This window comes from Canis lupus, chromosome 22, assembly GCF_003254725.2.
Source record: "Canis lupus dingo isolate Sandy chromosome 22, ASM325472v2, whole genome shotgun sequence".
NCBI classification, from domain to species: domain Eukaryota; kingdom Metazoa; phylum Chordata; class Mammalia; order Carnivora; family Canidae; genus Canis; species Canis lupus.
Window position 1 is genome coordinate 5,934,500 of NC_064264.1, and position 19,914 is coordinate 5,954,413.

At 40.0% G+C, this 19,914-nt stretch overlaps 1 protein-coding gene across 3 annotated transcripts in view; it reads right to left on the minus strand.

Annotated features, from left to right (window-relative positions):
- Window positions 1–4,148: 4,148 nt before the first annotated feature.
- GPALPP1 (GPALPP motifs containing 1) overlaps window positions 4,149–19,914 on the minus strand; it is a 51,618-nt gene continuing 35,852 nt past the window's right edge. For all 3 annotated transcript variants that reach the window (XM_025478237.3, XM_025478238.3, XM_025478239.3), the window contains exons 7-9: window positions 14,605–14,703; window positions 8,834–9,052; window positions 4,149–8,083 (exon numbers count right to left, since the gene is read on the minus strand). In XM_025478237.3, the coding sequence (XP_025334022.1) occupies window positions 8,834–9,052; window positions 14,605–14,703 (318 nt within the window). In that variant the 3' untranslated portion in view covers window positions 4,149–8,083. The remainder of the gene's footprint in view (window positions 8,084–8,833; window positions 9,053–14,604; window positions 14,704–19,914) is intronic.

Consider the following 19,914-nt stretch of genomic DNA (forward strand, 5'->3'; position numbering starts at 1 on the left):
CCCGGCAAACCCAGGGCCCCCGGAGCCCTCGCAGTGCCAGCGGCCGGAGGGGTCGCTACCACGAGGCTGCCGTCTTGGCCTCGAGAAAGTGAAGATGAATCCAGCTCCCGTCTTGTTCCTAGTCGCCTAGGGCTGCTGCTGCTGCAAAACCCCCAAAACCTGCCGCTGACTTGGCGCCTGAAAGCAGCAGAATTTATCTTTCACAGTTGTGGAGGCCACCAGTCCGAAATCAAGGGGTGTCAGCAGGGCCAGGCTTCCTCTGAAGGCTCCAGGGGGGAGTCCTTCCTCCCATCTTCCAGCCTGTGGGGGCTTGTAAAGTTCCTTGGCTTGTGGCAAGTATAACTTTCTCTGATAAGGACACCAGTGGTTGGATGTAAGGCCCACCCTAAATCCGGGATGATCTCATCTTGAGATCCCGACCCTCGCTCCCAATGAGTCACATTCTGAGACTCTGGGTGGACATGCCTTTTGGGGGCCACTGTGCGGCCTACTGCCCTTGGCTCTTCTCCAGGCCTAGTCCTCCAGGTGCTCGGGAGAGACATTGGAGACTCTCTCCTCCCTCCTCTTGCTTCCACCTAGTTTTATGATCTGGGGGATGTGGCTCTCACTTTGGCTACCCCCTCTCGAGAGCCTCCTCAGACGTTGAACACCTCCTATCCCAGATCCGTGATTAACTGGCAGGGTCAGGCAAGCTTCCTTGCTATTGGTTGGGTTGAAGCTGGCAACTTTTCATCATTTGTCATTTCCCTTTCCTTTTTCTTGTCATTCGTAGAAAGAAAGGCTGAATCAATCATTTTGGATTGTATCGTGAGCCACACGTCGCAGCTGAAGATCCGGTGGGGGCTTCATTTCCCATCGACTTTGTGCTGAGTGTGCTTCTTGGTATCAGAGGACTTGATGGAAGCCAATAAAGTAGGAGCAATCACTGGGTGGAACCTCACCTGGCGCAGGCATCTGCGCAGCACTCAGCGCGTGCTCCCTCCCCGCGCTTCCCTGCACTCGGGCTCGGACCCCACTACCTGCACCAGAATATTCCTAATGGAAAGGAGATGCACGATGTCCAGGGAGTAATACTGATAACCGGGGGAGAACTGACAGGTAGGGGGGTGATCTCTCATTTTGGTAAACAGAATACTGGTGTTCTCATTAGAAAATAGGTGGGAATGAAAACTGGGATGGGGGCTAATGAAGCATCAGCTGTTTTTGCCTGTTACTTTGCTGCCAGTTATAGCACCTCCATTTTGTTTTAGGGAACTACCCCCCACCCCCAACTCTGAAGTCTGTGTGGTTGGGTAAGGTTTGGCTCCACAGGAAGGGGATGGGAACCAGCCTGGGTTGCGGGCTGTTGTGTCTCCTGACGATTGACTCACGGATGAACAAATGACCAAAGCTTGTCCTCAGAGTCAGCATTAGTCCTTGGGCTCTGGCTGGAATTTAATGGGAAGGAGAAGCTTTCCTTTCACTGGGTGGCTAAGCTGGTAGGATGTCACTTTAGAAGTGCTGCTACCCACATCTGTCATCAACTAGGAAGCCCACCTAGCCACGAAGTCCACACAAAGGAAGGCAGGCTGAGGGATAGGAATCCTGATGGCATAATTTGGGCTTTCAGATCCGGCTGTACCCAAAGCCAGGGCTACATTCTGTACTTTTCATTACATGAGGGGATAAACGATCTTTTTTTTTTTTTTTTTACTTAAGCCAGTTTGAATTAGGTTTCTGTCACTTGCTGCCAAGATCCCTGATAAATATAGGACTACTCTGAGATTATATGAGTGGATATGTCTACAAAAGTTGTCTCAGCGGGCTTCTCACCCAGGGGATAACCACCATTTATTGTTGGGTTTTGTGCTAATTGTTGGCATGTGTCATCTCTGTAATCCTCATGCCACCCTTTGAGGTATTACTCGTCTCATTTTAAGACCTATTTGGGCTGAGATAGGTTAAGGAACTTTCTCAAGTCTACACAGCTAGTGGCAGGGCCAGGATTCCATTCCAGGCTGGTTTCCAATGTTTATGCTCTTAATTAGCATAGTATCACTAATTCTCCTATGTTAATGAGGGCTCTTGTGCCCAGTGATAGAAGGAGCACATCTGTTTTCATCTCAGAGCGTTGACTGTATGAAAACTTTAGGACTAAATAACTCATCACATGCCCTGTTTGGCCAACATTACCTCATCCTAAGGAGACCAAATGGAAAGGTTGGATGGCAGAGAGGCGGTTATCAGAGACCTGACAGGAGTTCTGCAGTTCTTTTAAATATTCTAGCATAGGTCCTTGAAAATTTTCAGCTTTAAAACAATCATGCCCCTTTGTTTCTCCTTGACGTTCCTTTAGCTACTGTCATTGTTCTTTTGTTAGCAAATGTAGAAAATGGTATCCAAAAAGTAAACTCACTTGCTTTCAACGTTCTTTAGTTAAAATAATTAGCTGTCAAGGCACAGTTATCTCAGACCTCAACATTGGTGAGTTTTGCTAAGGAAAAGTCACAAGGCAGAGACCACCTCTGGAGTTCATGGTTCGCATGCGTGTGTTCTGCGCTTCCAGGGTATTCAGCGATCTCTTGAGAGCCACCAGCCAGCGCCAAAGATCTTATAACGTACTACTCCTCCTGAAGACTCTTCCATTTTAAAAGGAGCCTACGAGAAGGCAATCTAATGAAACCAAACTATCACTGACAGTAGAATCTTGAGCCCCGTGGTAGCTGGCTGGTCAAAATGTTTGAAGAATATACCCTTTTAGGCATCAATTCCCCGATAGGAAGGACAACCTACTCTTCGTAATGCAAGTTATTGCTGGTACTAGTGGCTGCAGCTGTGCGACCTAAGATGATCATGGATATAGTAAGTGCAGTGATTCTCAAACTTTTTACGAAGGATGACCTGAGAGATGGTTAAAAGCAGAGATTCTCTGGGCTCTAACCTCAAGGATTCCCAGAGGAGTGGGCCTGGGAACCTGCATTTAATCAATCTCCTCAGTTGATTCTGATGGCGGTCCAAGGATCACAAGAAATAGAAATATGAAAATCTCCTTCCAAGCCCTGAATTTTAAAGATTCATTTACTCATTTGGTATCTGGTGCTATTTAGCTCTTAAAGAGAATGTATATAATCCTTAATAATTAGGCCTATGGGGAGGAAATGAACAATAATTTATGACAAATTTTGAAAGATAAGACAAAAGGCCCCGGCTGTGCTTGAAGTAGTTTTGGGGACAAGTATAGGCAGACGTTCAATGCACTTATTTTCTGCTGCTGACACTAGTGGAGTACGTGCAGTCTTCAGAGCAAGGACCTGAAGGACCAGTGCAGACATGGCTGGGAATCCTCGAAGGCCAGGAGGACAGATCTTTGGTGTTAGGACCCATCTGGCTAACTCCTGTGTGATGTTTATGACTTGGCCAAAGTATACTCTCCTCTGGGAGGCTTCCTTTCACCTTCTAACTGCTCAGATGCCTTTATCTGGGGTTCCTGGCATCAGTAGCAAGGACCAACCCTGAGCCCCTGTATTTCTTACATACCGTCCACCCTGGTGCAGTTTTTCAAACACCTCAGAACTAATGCTTCAAGGCCTTTGCATGTGTGGTCAGTCACTGTTCACACTGCTAGCATCTTTTTCATTTTTTAGGTTTTAGCTTAAATGACATCTCTTCAGAAAGACGTTTCTTATCATTTTACCTGAAAAGTTTCTCATCCTCAACTAACCCTATATAATAAAAAATTAGGATTTACAAAAAAAGGGGGGGTAGGATTTACAAAAAAAGGGGGGGGGATAATCCCTCCACCCCAAATGATAAAAGAATACATGTGTTCTGAAAGAATTTGGGAAGTAGGAAAGAAAAAAGCTGATAATCAAACACTCCTGAAAACATCCACCGACCGTTCCAAAACAATGGAATCTTGGTGATAAGCCAGTGCTAGCCCTCTTGTGCCATGGTGCTCTTAAGAGCATTTCCAATTTGTCTTGCATGTCTAAAGAAAACAGTTACTGTTTGTAATTATGTTGGGATAATGAAAACCTGGCAAGTGAGCTGTCTTCCTAAAATGATCCGGTTGGCCAGAATGTATTTTTGTGGAATATTCTCTTTGCCAAGATTGCTTGCTTCAGATGAGTTAGTAATATTAAAACAGAAGAAAAAGAAAAGACCTCAGCTTCTCAGATAGAGATGAAACTTTATTTATACATAAAAAATTATACATCAGGAATTCTTTTCTAAAAACAGTCTTTTATTGTAAAGTTCAAAATGAAAAGATTCAAAGGGGGCAGTGTATAGCTCTTTATAGTATTTTACAAACCACAGGCACAGTAAAACAATTTTTGAAGCTGCAAAAAAATATACCTCTCTTATAACAGGAAATGCATGACCTCTGTAACTGCAGACTTAGATCTCATGATGGTGTAAAAACCAAAGTAAAATAAATTAATATCATGAAATAGAAGACTTGGCACGGATGTTACACAGGCACTATCTCTAATCACTTTCCTCCATGTTAATTCTTCCTCGTAGGTACAATACTCAACAGAGAGTTATTTTTTCTAACAATGTTTATCATCACCATGAAAGAAGTATAAAAGACACAAGACAAGGACTCTTATAGTTTAAGAAACCTATCTCCCATGATTATATGTTTCTGAGTAATAATATTAACATGATCTACCCCATATAAGAAATAAAAAGTGCCGTGATGTTTCGGGACCAAATAATTTATAGAATAACTATTAATCTATTCTGGAGCAAGGAAGTTTTGGTACCATGTCAATCTCAACCTCGCTTCTAAAAAAACTCATTAATTAAAAGAACTATTAAAAGTTCAAAAGATAAATTAAATGCGAAATGGCTGCTATATCCAAACATGACTGAAAACCTCTTAGTAAGACCATGATTTTTGTCATTGTTTTGTTTTTTTATTTTTTTATTTTTAATTTTTATTTTTTTTAATTTTTATTTATTTATGATAGTTACAGAGAGAGAGAGAGAGGCAGAGACACAGGCAGAGGGAGAAGCAGGCTCCATGCACCGGGAGCCCGATGTGGGATTCGATCCCGGGTCTCCAGGATCACGCCCTGGGCCAAAGGCAGGCGCCAAACCGCTGCGCCACCCAGGGATCCCTGTTTTGTTTTTTTAAAGAGCAATGGTTTAATTTACAATATTTTGCTAATATAAAAAGGTTCTAATTTATGTGATAATGAATGGTGTAGCCACCATCTCTCATCTTCTGTTCCCGCTCCCAATCCCCTCCCTTGCTAACGCCACCATTTATTTATCAGTAATGTGGTTATTCATGGAAGTAACTCAGTCTATCTGAGATGACAACTTACAGAGGTGGACAAAAATCATGTAATTTCAGGTACAATGAACTTAGATGTCACCTTCAACAGAAAAGAATGTTACAGTATCTGCTTCATCTTTTTTTTTTTTTTTTTAAAGATTTTATTTATTCATGAGAGACACACGGAGAAGAGAGAGGCAGAGACACAGGCAGAGGGAGAAGCAGGCTCCATGCAGGGAGCCCGACGTGGGACTTGATCCCGAGTCTCCAGGATCACACCCTGGGCCAAGGGCAGGCGCTAAACCGCTGAGCCACTCAGGCTGCCCCTGCTTCATCTTTTGAACTTAGTGTTGGCTTTTTAATTTTTCCCTTCATTTTTAAGTTTCAAAGGAGGCCACAGTTCTATAAGACTTAGCCAAGAAGTACAAGAAATTAAAAAGGTCTTATTAGAAGATGTCAATGATGCTAATTTTCTTTTTTTTAATATATTTGAGTTTATTCTTCATTTAACTTTTAAAACACTACTATAGTTGAATATTAAAACAAAAACAATAGCAAGTAGTGAGCTATGATTATAGTCCTTCACTCATCCACTACTGCATATAAAATGCCAGCTGATGCTAATTTTCTGCCAGATGAATGGAGACTTGAATTAATTAGGCTTTTTACCACTTTGGAAGAGGGGAGGGGCTGCCCTGAGCACCTTTCCATTCTGTGTAAATAGCAACTCTGTTCTTTTATTATCAATGCTATTCTACTGGGCTTAGTCTCTCCGAGGGGCATAAAAACCTCTGGTCTGGCCTCACGTTTGATTAAAACTGGGATGGCATGAAAGAGCATTACACCCAAGGGAGCAGTAAGATGGTAACTCATGGAAAGCATCAGGCAGAGAGAAGAGGTTTTTCTCTCTTTTGCAGAGGACAAAGACGCTTCAAGGTGACGGGAAAAACAGTAACTACGTGATGCAGAAATATCCTATCCCCTTAAGATGAATAAAACAAAGAAAAAGAAGTAACCAAAGGTGATATTTTTACTTTAAAAAATACAAAGTTTCCCAAAACTGTATGTTAGAAATTTATAGAAGGGTGAGGAACTGGAAAACATGTCTTCCTTTCGTCCAGGAAAATTATAACGAAATTAAATGAGAGCAGTGGATGCTTTTGCACAATGTTCTGCATTCAGAAAATATTACTAAAAATGACATCTTTAGTCAAATGGTAGCTCTGTTCAATTTTGCTTAGACAAGAAGCTGTTTCAGTTTGCTTAGGAGAATTCATCTCTTTAAAAGCTACACTCCTTGAGTAGGCTACTGTTTACGCTGATATCATAAAAGAGCAACGAGGAATAACTTGTGCCATAATCTCAACAGTTCACTGTACTCAATTTTCACAAAGCCTAAATGAACTAAGAATCAGAATGTTTTTCCATTAAAACCTCCCACCTCCTACCTAGTCTCTCATTTTGTGTTCTTTTTTTCCCCCACACAAAACAAAAAAACAAAACCCCTCATGCTTTATCAAAACTATAACACAGAACTAGTGAACAATTAGGATGACTCTGTAATAAAACATAACTAAGAGAATTTGAATTTAGGCTTTAACTATTTAGAATGTTCTATTTAACATCTTAAGAGACAGTGCCTCAAAGCATTACCGTTACGTACTCTCATTAGAGTGGTTATGATTAGAGTTTCCATTCATATTTTTATATTTCAAGATTATGAACTTGATTTTTAAAAAAGACTACTCATGATTGATATAAAAGATCAGTCCCCAATAAATTAGCTAAAATCTGTTAAATATAAATGGGTAAAATAAGATAACCTCAAAGCAAAGTTTAAAGACTTAGAAAGCTTTGGCTGAGCCCAGAGAGACCAAGTCTTTGACTTCACACTGCTAATTGTTAATGGCATATTTTGTCCCTTAGATCGCCTCTCCTAGAAGTACTTATTAAAGTTGGAAAAATCAAATTAGTTTTTCTTAGTACACGAGATAACATAGAGGCCCTTCTTTCTTACTTAAAAACCAACCAACCAACCAACCAACCAACCAACCAACCAACCAACACAAAAAACCCAAACAAGAAACGAAAAGCCCTGGTTGCCCAAACAAGCAAAACGTCAACAAAACAGACAAAACCTCCAAGCCCTCTATTTGTAAATGTGTATTCACTGGCTGCAGTTTAGAGGGAAAACCCGAACAATTTCAGATGCATGGATTTACTGCAAGGACTCAACACACTTACTCCAGGGCAGGTTAGGAACAGCTGATAAGGAGGTCTACACTGGTGGAGATTCAGTGAATAGTCCTGAACAGATCTTACACAATACTTGGGAGACACCACAAAAATTAGGGAATAGGTGGGAGATCCCCAAAATAATTATTTTTTAAAAAAAGATTTTATTTATCCATTCATGAGAGAGACACACACAGAGAGAAGCAGAGACACAGGCAGAGGGAGAAGCAGGCTCCATGCAGGGAGCCTGATGTAGGACTCGATCCCGGGTCTCCAGGATCATGCCCTGGGCTGAAGGTGGCACTAAATGGCTGAGGCACCCGGGCTGCCCTCAAAATAATTATTTGAAGAAAAGCCCACACTTCCTCAGAAGCCAAAGACACATAAAATTCTATTCCACATAAGAAATACTGACTTTAGGTTTCCACGTGACTTACAGGACATACAGCACAAGGTACGTTTGTATGGTTTTTAAGACTAAAGTAATCTCTAATTTTAAGAAACTCAAAACAAAGGAATAAAGGTGGACAGACTGACAAAAGAGTGTTCTTCAACTTTTCTTCATTGCACAGGGAAATCCCCCTGAAGTAAGAATAAGAAAGTTTAGTAAGTTGGAAATGTTTCTAACCTTAACCGTATTTTCCTTTATTTTTAATTTTTTAGATTTTTAAGTAATCTCTACACCCCAACGTGGGGCTCGAACTCACAATACTGAGATCAAGAGTCACATGCTCCACCGACTGAACCAGCCAGGCACCCCTGTATTTTCCTTTAAAGCCATATTTTAATATTGATGTAGGTTTCATACAATTAAAGATTTTAAGGAGCAACCTCAGTTTTTATGTAATTCCTTACTCACCTTTATGAACCCTGGTCAGATTGGGCTTGGATGAAGGATGTGATTTTAAACCTTAACTTAGAAGCTTTCAAAGCAATGAACGTTTTCTAACTGTGACCTTGTTTAACACAGAAACGATAAACACATCTTTCTCTGTTCTTTAAAAAAGCATGCATATTTACCCAACCTTAAACCACTCTTTCCTTTGCCATTTCTTTTAAACTAAAATGTAATTTTAGTGTTTTTAATAGCAATGCCTGGTTAATAGCAATGCCTGAAGACAAGGCTACTTTTCCAGTTAACTACATTTTTTATCCCACAGGGCTGAATATTCAAAAACTCATGGTGGACTTATCAAAAAAGATTTTCAGGTTATAAACTACTTTATTATAAAAGGAAATAGATTTTTACACACAATTACTTATAGATAACAGCGTATTTAGAAAAGTTCAAATTTATCAGTTTGAAAATATACCTCACTGAGATATACTTACTTATAAAAACATACTGCCTTTGCCATGTGAAAATCTGGTGTTTAGTTCTCTAGATTTCTTTATCAGAGCTTTTTTCTGAGCTTCATCAAACCGATTAACTTTGAGATCTTTATCACGGTCAAATGGTATTCTTTCTTGGGGCTTATTTTTCTCTTCGGCAGCCTTATTTTTTAATTTCTTATGATGAATGTCCATAAGAGATTCTGATCTTTTTGATTCCTAGGGGAGAGGAAGAGGGGTAGAAATGAAAATCTTTACTTGTGGGATCCCTGGGTGGTGCAGCGGTTTGGCGCCTGCCTTTGGCCCAGGGCGCGATCCTGGAGACCCAGGATCAAATCCCACATCGGGCTCCCGGTGCATGGAGCCTGCTTCTCCCTCTGCCTGTGTCTCTGCCTCTCTCTCTCTCTCTCTCTCCCTGTGTGACTATCATAAATAAATAAAAATTAAAAAAAAACTTTACTTGTACAGAGTATGGACAGAATATGATCATGAAGCAAAATGATTAAGCAGTCATGATGAACGAACATTAAGGAGGGCTTTTACAAACCCTAATAGGTTTTGCCAAATCCAAGACAGGATTTGGCCTGTCCTACAGATTTCATTTTTATTTTTTTTATAAAGATTTTATTTATTTATTCATGAGAGACACAGACACAGAGAGAGAGGTAGAGTCATAGGCAGAGGGAGAAGCAGGCTCCATGCAGGGAGAGCCTGACATGGGACTCGATCCCAGGTCTCCAGGATCACGCCCTGGGCTGAAGGTGGTGCTAAACCGCTGAGCCACCTGGGCTGCCCTGTTTTATTTTATTTTAGAGACAGACAGAGCACAGAAGGGGAGCTGGGGGAGGGGCAGAGAGAGAACCTTAAGCATGCTCCACAGCCAGCACAGAACCCATCAGAGGGCTCCAACTCAGGACCCTGAGGATCATGACCTGAGCCGAAATTAACGGTCTGATGCTTAAACGACTGTACCATCCAGGCACCCTTTGATGCATTCTAAGGTAAACTGTAGACATCATTACACAATCCCTAAGTACTTTAGCATTCATTTCATTAGCTAGAACTCCACATTTGTTCACAATTTTCTCCTTTAAGGTAAATTTACATGCATAAATCTTTTTTTTTTAAGATTTTATTTATTTATTTATTTATGATAGACATAGAGAAAGAGAGGCAGAGACACAGGAGGAGGGAGAAGCAGGCTCCACGCCGGGAGCCTGACGTGGGACTCGATCCCGGGACCCTGGGATCACGCCCTGGGCCAAAGGCAGGCGCCAAACCGCTGAGCCATCCAGGGATCCCCCAACATGCATAAATCTTAAGTGTACAGTCACTGAGTTTTATAATTCAAAATCTGGAACATTTCTATCACACTTTGCCCCTTCCTAGTCAATACTCATACCGTGACCCCAACAACCAGTATTCTGATTTTTTTCTACCACAGATTCATTCTGCTAATGTAGAGCTTCATATATATGGAATGGTGCAGTATGTACTTTCTTGTACATACTTCCTTGTACTCAGTGTAATGACTTTGAGACTTATCCAAGTTGTTCCATTTATTTGTAATTTGTTCCTTTTTGAAAAAAAAAAAAAAAAGATTTATTTATTTGACAGAGCGAGCGAGAGCATACACAAGTAGGTAGAGTGTTAAGCAGAGGGAGAGGGAGAAGCAGCCTCCCTGCTGAGCAGAGAGACCAATGTGGGGCTTGATCCCAACCAAGCCCCTGGGATCATGACCTGAGCTGAAGGCAGATGCATAACTGACTGAGCTACTCAGGCTACCCTGTTATTTGTTCCTTTTTATTTCTGAGTAATATTTTATTGAATTATTTTTCTTTCTCTTATTGATAAGCATCTGAGCTGTCCCCAGAATGTTGCTATTATGAATAAAGCTTTTTTTTTTTTTAAGATTTTATTTACTTATTCATGAAAGACACAGAGAGAGAGAGAGGCAGAGACGCAGGCAGAGGGAGAAGCAGGCTCCCTGTGGGGAGCACGATACAGAACTTGATCCCAGGACCTTAAGGTCATGACCTGAGCTAAAGGCAGATGCTCAACCACTGAGCCACCCAGATGCCCCTATGAATAAAGCTTCTATGAACATTCTTTTTTTTTTATTTTTTAATTTTTTTTAATTTTATTTTATTTATTCACGATAGTCACACACATACAGAGAAAGAGAGGCAGAGACACAGGCAGAGGGAGAAGCAGGCTCCATGCACCGGGAGCCCGACGTGGGATTCGATCCTGGGTCTCTAGGATCGCGCCCTGGGCCAAAGGCAGGCGCTAAACCGCTGCGCCACCCAGGGATCCCTGAACATTCTTATAGAAGACTTTTTTCCAATGTGCAAATCTTTTTTTTCTTTTTTTTTTTTTTTTAATTCAAATTCAAGGGCAGCCCGGGTGGCTCAGCAGTTTAGCGTCTGCCTTCAGCCCAGGACATGATCCTGGAGTTCCGGGATCGAGGCTCACATCAGGCTTCCCGCATGGAGCCTGCTTCTCCCTCTGCCTGTGTCTCTGCCTCTCTCTCTCTCTGTGTCTTTCATGAATAAGTAAATAAAATCTTAAAAAAAAAAAAGAAAGTTTAAAAAAAAATTCAAATTCAACTATTTGAATTATTTGAACAGATAGTGTATTATTAGTTTCAGAGGCAGAGCTTCTCATAGAAGTCTTTTTGAAGACATTAAGGATAAAGCATATTCAATCTTTGTGCTGGTTAGGTTTTCATTTGCCTTAAGTAGATGCCCAGGGTGATGCTGTAGGGTCACAGGGGAGGTGTAGTATAGGAAATGCCTATTTGTTGGGGAATATAAAAATTAGTGAAAGGGAAAAAAGGGGAAAGTAGAGAAAATGAGTGGGAAATATCAGTGAGGGTGATGGAACATGAGAGACTCCTAACTCCGGGATACGAACAAGGGGTAGTGGAAAGGAGGTGGGTGGGGGGTTGAGGTGACTGGGTGACAGGCACTGGGGGGAGAGGCACTTGGTAGGATGAGCACTGGGTGATATGCTATATGTTGGCAAATTGAACTCCAATAAAAAAAAAGCACAGGTACTAAACCATGTATTAAAAAAAAAAAAAGGAAATGCCTATTTGGAAAAAGGCCCAGCTTATTGATTTTCAGCTATTCTTTTCTAACAGAACTCATTATGGCTATAAATTTTGCTTCTAAGTACCACCTGATAGTGCATTGCGTACATTTTTGGTATGTCATATTTTTGTGTTATTCATGTCTAGGTATTTTCTAACTTTCATTATTATGTTTTTTTTTCATTTTTTTCATGTTTTTCATGCAAAATTCAAATTCTGAATTTTTCTAAGTTCCACTTGTATAAGTCTTTTTTTTTTTTTAATAAAGATTTTTATTTATTTATTCATGAGAATGCACAGAGAGGAGAGAGAGAGAGGCAGAGACGCAGGCAGAGGGAGAAGCAGGCTCCATGCACCGGGAGCCCGACGTGGGACTCGATCCCGGGTCTCCAGGATCGTGCCCTGGGCCAAAGGCAGGCGCCAAACCACTGTGCCACCCAGGGATCCCTTGTATAAGTCTTTTAAATTATTCTGAATTTTTACTTCAATTTCTTGAGTTCAGAGAACATGGCTTTAATGATAGTGATTCTTAGTTTTGTTGAGCTTTGACTCTTAAGCTGGTCAGTTTTCAAAAATGTCCCATGTAAGTGGAGTTTTTGGTCAGTTTCCAAGAATGTTTCATGTATGCTTAGTGTTTGTGTACTGGTCTACATATGTCCAACTAATCATGCTAACTATGTTTTTAACATTTATGGAACTTTTCATTAACTAATACACTGAGAACAAGTAATTTTCCTTAAATACCTAAACACTGCAGGGCTGAAAGGTTTGGTAATTTACATTTATTCTCTGAGCTGGAACAATCACCAGTTTTTGTTTTTTGCTTTTTTCTTTAAAGTAAGAGAATATAATGAAATAACAAAATGTCAAATGAATACTAAAGTGTTTAGTTTATAAATTTAGATTCTTTTCTCCAATATTTAAATCTTCACATTGAATATTCCAAATCTGCTTATAATATAAAATATGAACTGAGGATCTCTAGGAATTAGTAAGGCTTTTGCTTTCTTTTATTGCTGTTTAGTTTTTATTTCACAATCATAAGCTTGACTCTTCAATCCAGCTAGACTTGGGAGGGGAGTAAGGAAAATGTGGAATCCACTGAACTGCAGTGAGAGCATAGAGATTATCAGATTTTTTGAGCAGATGAGGGTAAAGGAGTGCTTTCCTGAGCTATCAAAGGAATAGTCTGGTAGTTAAAGTAAAATACAAGTCAAATTTATTAGATTTATCTACAGTCAGCAATGGTAATCTTCCTGCTGGGCTTGTCACTCCTGGACCCAAACTGCTCCATCGTTTCCATTATATTCATGCTCTCTCTCACCTTGCCAAAGACCACCTGCCTGCCACCCAACCACAGTCTTGGCAGTGCAGATGAAAAACTGGGAATCGTTCGTGTTGGGTCCAGCATTTGCCACGGACAGGATGCCAGGACCATGTGCTTCAGGATGAAATTCTCATCAGCCAATTTCTCCTCATAGGTAGACTTACCACAAGTGTCATAGCGTGTGAAGTCACCACCCTGGCACATAAGTCCTAGAATAATCCTATGAAAGCAGGAACCTTACTACCAAATCCTTTCTTTCCAGTACCCACGGGAGGTAGGTTCTCTGCTGTCTTTGGAACTTGGTCTGTAAACAGCTCGAAAGTGATGCAGCTCAGGGGCTCCCAGTCCACAGTGATGTCAAAGAACGTGGTGGGACTGACCATGGCTGGGTGGCGCAGGCGGCTCTGGGTGGAAGTATCTGCAAGGCCAGGGCTCTTGTTTTCTGATCATCTGTTACTAATCTCTAGAAATTAAATTTCTGATATATAACTTAAGTAAACTGAAAGGGACGCCTGGGTGGCTCAGTGGTTGAGCATCTGCCTTTGGGTCAGGTCGTGATCCCAGAGTCCTGAGATCGAGTCCCTCCCTGCATGGAGCCTGCTTCTCCCTCTGCCTATGTTTCTTCCTTCCTTTCTTTTTTTTTTTTTTTTAAGGATTTATTTATTTATGATAGACATAGAGAGGCAGAGACACAGGAGGAGGGAGAGGCAGGCTCCATGCCAGGAGCCTGATGTGGGACTCAATCCCGGGACTCCAGGATCGCGCCCTGGGCCAAAGGCAGGCGCTAAACTGCTGAGCCACCCAGGGATCCCCTCTGCCTATGTTTCTGCCTCTCTCTTCCTCTGTGTCTCAAGATTAAATAAATACAATCTTAAAAAAAATACAAATTGAAAATATTACATGAATACAAAAAAAATCCTACAAAAATCCTATAAAAAGGATTTAAGATAAATGTATATAATACAACAAAGTGGGATATTTCTCAGGACATACATGCAGAAAAAGATCGAGGTAAAAAGGAAGATGTATAAAAGAAAGAGAAACAAGAAAGACAATACTGAAGGATAGGAAAAAAAAAAAAAGCTTGGGGCACCTGGGTGGCACAGTCAGTTAAGCATCTGACTCTTGGATTCGGCTCAGGTTGTGATCTCAGGGTTGTGGGATCCAGCCCCAAGTTGGGGTCCACACTCAGTGTTCTGCTTGAGATTCTCTCTCTGCCCCTCCCACAACTAATACATACTCTCTCTCTCAAATACATAAATAAATTTTTAAAAAATAATGACAAAACTTATGACCGCTCTTAAAAGAAAAAGAAGAAAATAAACGCTTATATATTTTATTCTTACTTACATTGTATGAGGACACCTGCTCAGCCAACCTCTTTTCCCTTCCTGACAATACATGTTCTTCATCCTTCTTATTAAATGACTTCCTTGCTTCTTGTGTTTCCTGAAGAATGAACACAGAAAATATACTATTGAGCCATATAGTTAAGAAAAACTAAAAAAAAAAAACCTATTATTTTTATTCAGATTGAGTAATAAGAGACTAAACTAAGATTGATGAATCTTTTCCCAATAGGAATATATATACATATAGTTGATATGGGATCATCAACATATAGTTGAAGGGATTGTTCAAGTTCTACTCTATGATTTTCTTAAAAACAAGAAGAAACCTGTTCAATCAACTAACTGGAAGAAATTCCTTATTTATCAAACTCACAAAGGAGTTTGACAAACAATGATGACAAAGAGAATAATTAGGGATGCCAGGGTGGCTTAGCCGTTGAGCATCTGCTTTGGCTCAGGGTGTGATCCTGGAGTTCCGGGATAGTGTTCTGCATCAGGCTCCTTGCATGAAGCCTACTTCTCCTCCCTCTGCCTGTGTCTCTGCCTCTCTCTTTGTGTCTCTCAAGAATAAATAAATAAAATCTTAAAAAAAAAAAGAGAAAATTAGACTTTAAAAGAAATCCTATAGGGGCAGCTGGCTGGCTCAGCTGGTAGAGCATGTGACTTGATCTGGGGGTTGTAAGTCTGAGCTCCATGTTGGGTATAGAGATTACTTAAAAATAAACTCTTAATAATACAAAAAAGAAATCCTATATTACCTGTTTTTAAAACTAGTAAAGTCACTCTTTGGGTAGAAAAATAAAAAGACAAGGTTTAAGGAGTTTGGAAAAGAAATAATACATCTATCTTTACTCACAGATGATGTGATTATAGGAAACTCCAGGGCAGCCCTGGTGGCTTAGCGGTATAGCGCCACCTTCAGCCTGGGGTGTGATCCTGGAGACCCGGGATCGAGTCCCACATCCGGCTCCCTACATGGAGCCTGCTTCTCCCTCTGCCTGTGTCTCTGCCTCTCTCTCTCTCTCTCTGTGTGTCTCTCATGAATAAATAAATAAAATCTTAAAAAAAAAACAAAACTCCAAACCATTTATAAAAATACTCCTGGAACTAATAAGCAAGTACACTACAGCAAAGCTGCAAGGATACAAGGTCAATATACAATATATGCCAACAATGAACAATTGGAATAAGAACTTAAAAGAAAATTTAACAACAGTGCGTACACAAGATGAAGTACTTAGGTAAATTTCCAACAGATTTTAATTAGAAAAAAAGATTCTAGAGACTATAGTTCCAACCAGGAATGATAACAGCTCATAAAAAGACAATTGAAAACCACTGTTCTCAAGTATTTTATACTGCTGTTATCTGCTTAAGGAAACCAAGGAGGTCATCTGCAATTTTTATCTTAATAATGTACAAAACAGTGCTTGGTTAACTCAGTTGGTAGAGCATGTGTCTTTCAATCTCACGGTTGTAAGTTCAAGCCTCACATTGGATGTGGAGCCTACTTAAAAACAATGCCGTATTTAATGAAGAATGTTAAAAATACAGAAATAGCTCAGTTCTTATTTTCTTACAAAATTTTCCTTGAAAACAGATGTTCTCATTTATTTATTTTTAAAGATTTTATTTATTCATGAGAGGCACAGAGAGAGAGAGAGAGAGAGAGAGAGAGGCAGAGACACAGGCAGAGGGAGAAGCAGGCTCCATGCCGGGAGCCTGATGCAGGATTTGATCCCGGGACTCCAGGATCATGGCCTAGGGCTGAAGGTGGCGCTAAACCGCTGAGCCACCTGGGCTGCCCAGATGTTCTCATTTATAAATATTAAGAGAACAATGGTATTATGGTAAATAGAGACAAAAACTTGACCATCTGGGGATCCTTGGGTGGCTCAGAGGTTTGGTGCCTGCCTTTGGCCCAGGGTACAATCCTGAAGACCCGGGATCGAGGCCCACGTCGGGCTCCTGGCATGGAGCCTGCTTCTCTCTCTGCCTCTCTCTCTCTCTCTCTCTCTCTCTCTCTATGTCTATAATAAATAAATAAATCTTAAAAAAAAAAAAAAACTCGACCATCTAATAGAGTTAATATATCTAGTCAAGATTGGGAGATGAGGGGGCAGCCCCAGTGGCCCAGCAGTTTAACACCACCTTCAGCCCGGGGTGTGATCCTGGGGTCCTGGGATCAAGTCCCACTCAGGCTCCCTGCATGGAGCCTGCTTCTCCCTCTGCCTGTGTCTCTGCCTTTCTCTCTCTGTGTCTGTCATAAATAAATAAATAAAATCTTAAAAAAAAAAAAAGACAGATGAGAACATAATAAATGTCAATTTATACTGAACACATCCATTTCTTTCTAAAGAGCAATCATACTTCTTTAGGCCATGTTGGCTAAGTGAATGTGAGACTTAGTGGCATGGGAGATTATGCCGGGAAGTCAAATATTAAAAAGAAAGATAAGTAGAGGGCAGCCCAGGTGGCTCAGCGGTTTAGTGCTGCCTTCGGCCCAGGGTGTGATCCTGGAGACCAGGGATCGAGTCCCATGTCGGGCTCCCTGAAGGGAGCCTGCTTCTCCCTCTGCCTGTGTCTCTGCCTCTCTCTCTCTCTCTGTCTCTCATGAATGAATAAATAAAATCTTTAAATAAAAAAAAAAAGAGGAGTAGAAGAAATACATGGAAAAAATGAAAACAAAAATACAGTGGTCCAAAACCTTTGTAATGCAGCAAAAGTGGTCCTCATAGGGAAGTGGATAGCAATACAGGTCCATCTCAAGAAGCAAGAAAAATCTCAAATAAACAACCTAACTTTATACCTAAAGGAGCTTGAAAAAAGAACAATAAATGAAGCATAAAGCTAACAGAAATGGTAAAGATAGAGCAGAAATAAATGACAAAAACTAAAAAACAACAGATCAATGAAACCAGGAGCTGGTTCTTCAAAAAGAAAATTAATAAAATTAATGAACCTCTAGCCACATTTATCAAAAAGAAAACAGAAAGGACCCCAAAAAATAAAATCACAAATGAGAGAGGAGAAATGACAACCAACATCCCAGAAATACAAATAATCATAAGAGAATATTATGAAAAACTAGATGCCAACCAATTGGACAATCTAGAAGAAATGGATAAATTCCTGTTAGAATGGCTAAAATAAAAAACACAAGAAATAACAAGTGGTGGAGAGGATGTGGAGAAATAGGAACCCTTGTGGACTATTGGTGGGAATGCAAACTGGTGCAGCCACTGTGGCAAACAGTATGGAGGTTCCCAAAAAGCTACAATTAGAACTATCCTACAGTCCAACAATCACACTACTAGGTATTTACCCAAATAATACAAAAATACTAATTCAAAGGGATACATGCACCCTGGTGTGTAGGAGCATTATCTTCAACAGCCAAATTATGGAAACAGCCTGTGTCCATCAATTTATGAATGGATAAAGAAGAGGTGGTGTGTACACACACACACACACACACACACACACACACACACAGTATATTACTTAGCCATAAAAAACAATGAAATAAAAAAAAAACAATGAAATCTTGCCATTTGCAATAACATGGATGGAACTGGAGAGTTTTATGCTAAGTGAAGTTAAGTCAGTCAAAGGCAAATACCATATGATGTCACTCATATGTGGAATTTAAGAAACAAAACAAATGAGCAAATGGAGAAAAAAAGAGAGAGAGGCAAACCATGAAACAGACTCTTAATTGAAGAGAACAAACTGATGGTTACCAGAGGGTGGTGGATGGAGGATGGGGAAATAGGTGATGGGGATTAAGGAGGGCACTTGTGAAGAGCACAGGGTGAGGTATGGAAGTGCTGAATCACTATGTTGTACACCAGAAACTAATATTACACTGCATGTTAACTAACTGGAATTTAAATAAAAACTTAAAAAAAAAAAGATGGTACCATAGGAATAATACAAAATAAAAAGAAAAGAAAGATGAGTGGAGAGAACCTGTCAAAAAGGAAATTTGGGTAAGAGCTTCCATAACAAAAATTAGTCATAAATTATACACAGGATCAAATATACAAGAAAATGAATAGCTCTCTGATACTGTGTAGTTTATGCCATAAATCTAAGTCTGTGGTACCATATGCTTAATATAGTATAGCATAAAATTTAAGGAGTTATTAATAGTCCCTTTATGAGTTCACTGTAATACTGAGCAAAACACTTTCAGTGCTGAAAAGAAGAGGATCTAAAGAACTCAATCACAGGGCCTAAAATCACCTGTCGGTTCACCTCAACTGTCTATTACAACCTTCATCTTCTGGACAAAAGAGAACTTGTGATTTTGCCACATATACAAGGTAGGGTGTTAAAGTCTGGAGACCTCACCATATCATCCACATTGTAAGAAAAACACTGTGCATCTTACAACCAATTCTCCACAAAAATGACAGCTCCTTAAGAAGCTTTTTTCATTTTGCTATTACCTGCACCCAACAGAATTCCTGGCAGAGAAGGTATTTGATTTATTGTTACAGAATGAAGATAGAAAGCCTCATAATTCTCATTACTGATGGGCAGTAATGAGTTAAAACAGAGTTAGGGGCAGAAATGAAGTGTGGAACTACTCAAATCAAAACTGATAAAGCTATAACCCTCGTGTACCAATTATTCAAGCATTTAAACTTGAATTAAAGGGAATTAAGCCTTCAGATGGAATAAATTTCAAAAGTAGTGCTGGGGCATTTCTAATTTACAACGGTTCAATTCCTAATTTACAATAGAATATTTGGCAATAAGCAGAAATAGTCAATAATGTATTCTATCCATACTTTTTTCTTTTTTTCCCAAATTATTTAATGTACTAATGAAAGTGCTTCTTTTTTTAAAAAAAAAATTGAGGTGTAATCAATGAAATACTATATTAGTTTCAGGTGTATGATATAATGACTCGATATTTGTGTATACTGTAAAATAATCAAAATAAGTCCAGGTATCATCCATCACTAAACACAGTAACATTTTTTTCCACCATGATGAGCACTTTCAAGATCCACTCTCCTAGCTAATTTCAGATATGCAATGCAGTATTACTAACGATAGCCACTGTGCTGTACACTATATCCCCACGACTTAATTCACTTTACAACTGGTACGTTGTATTTTTGACTCATTTCACCCACCTTGCCCACCCCCTTCTCAGGCAGCCACCAGTCTGTTCTTCATATCCATGAATTTGGGTTTTTTTAGTTTGTTTGTTTTTCAGATTCCGCAAATAAGAGAGATCATACAGTATTCAGCACTATTGATAAGAGCGTTTCTTGCCTGTTTTGACAGTAAT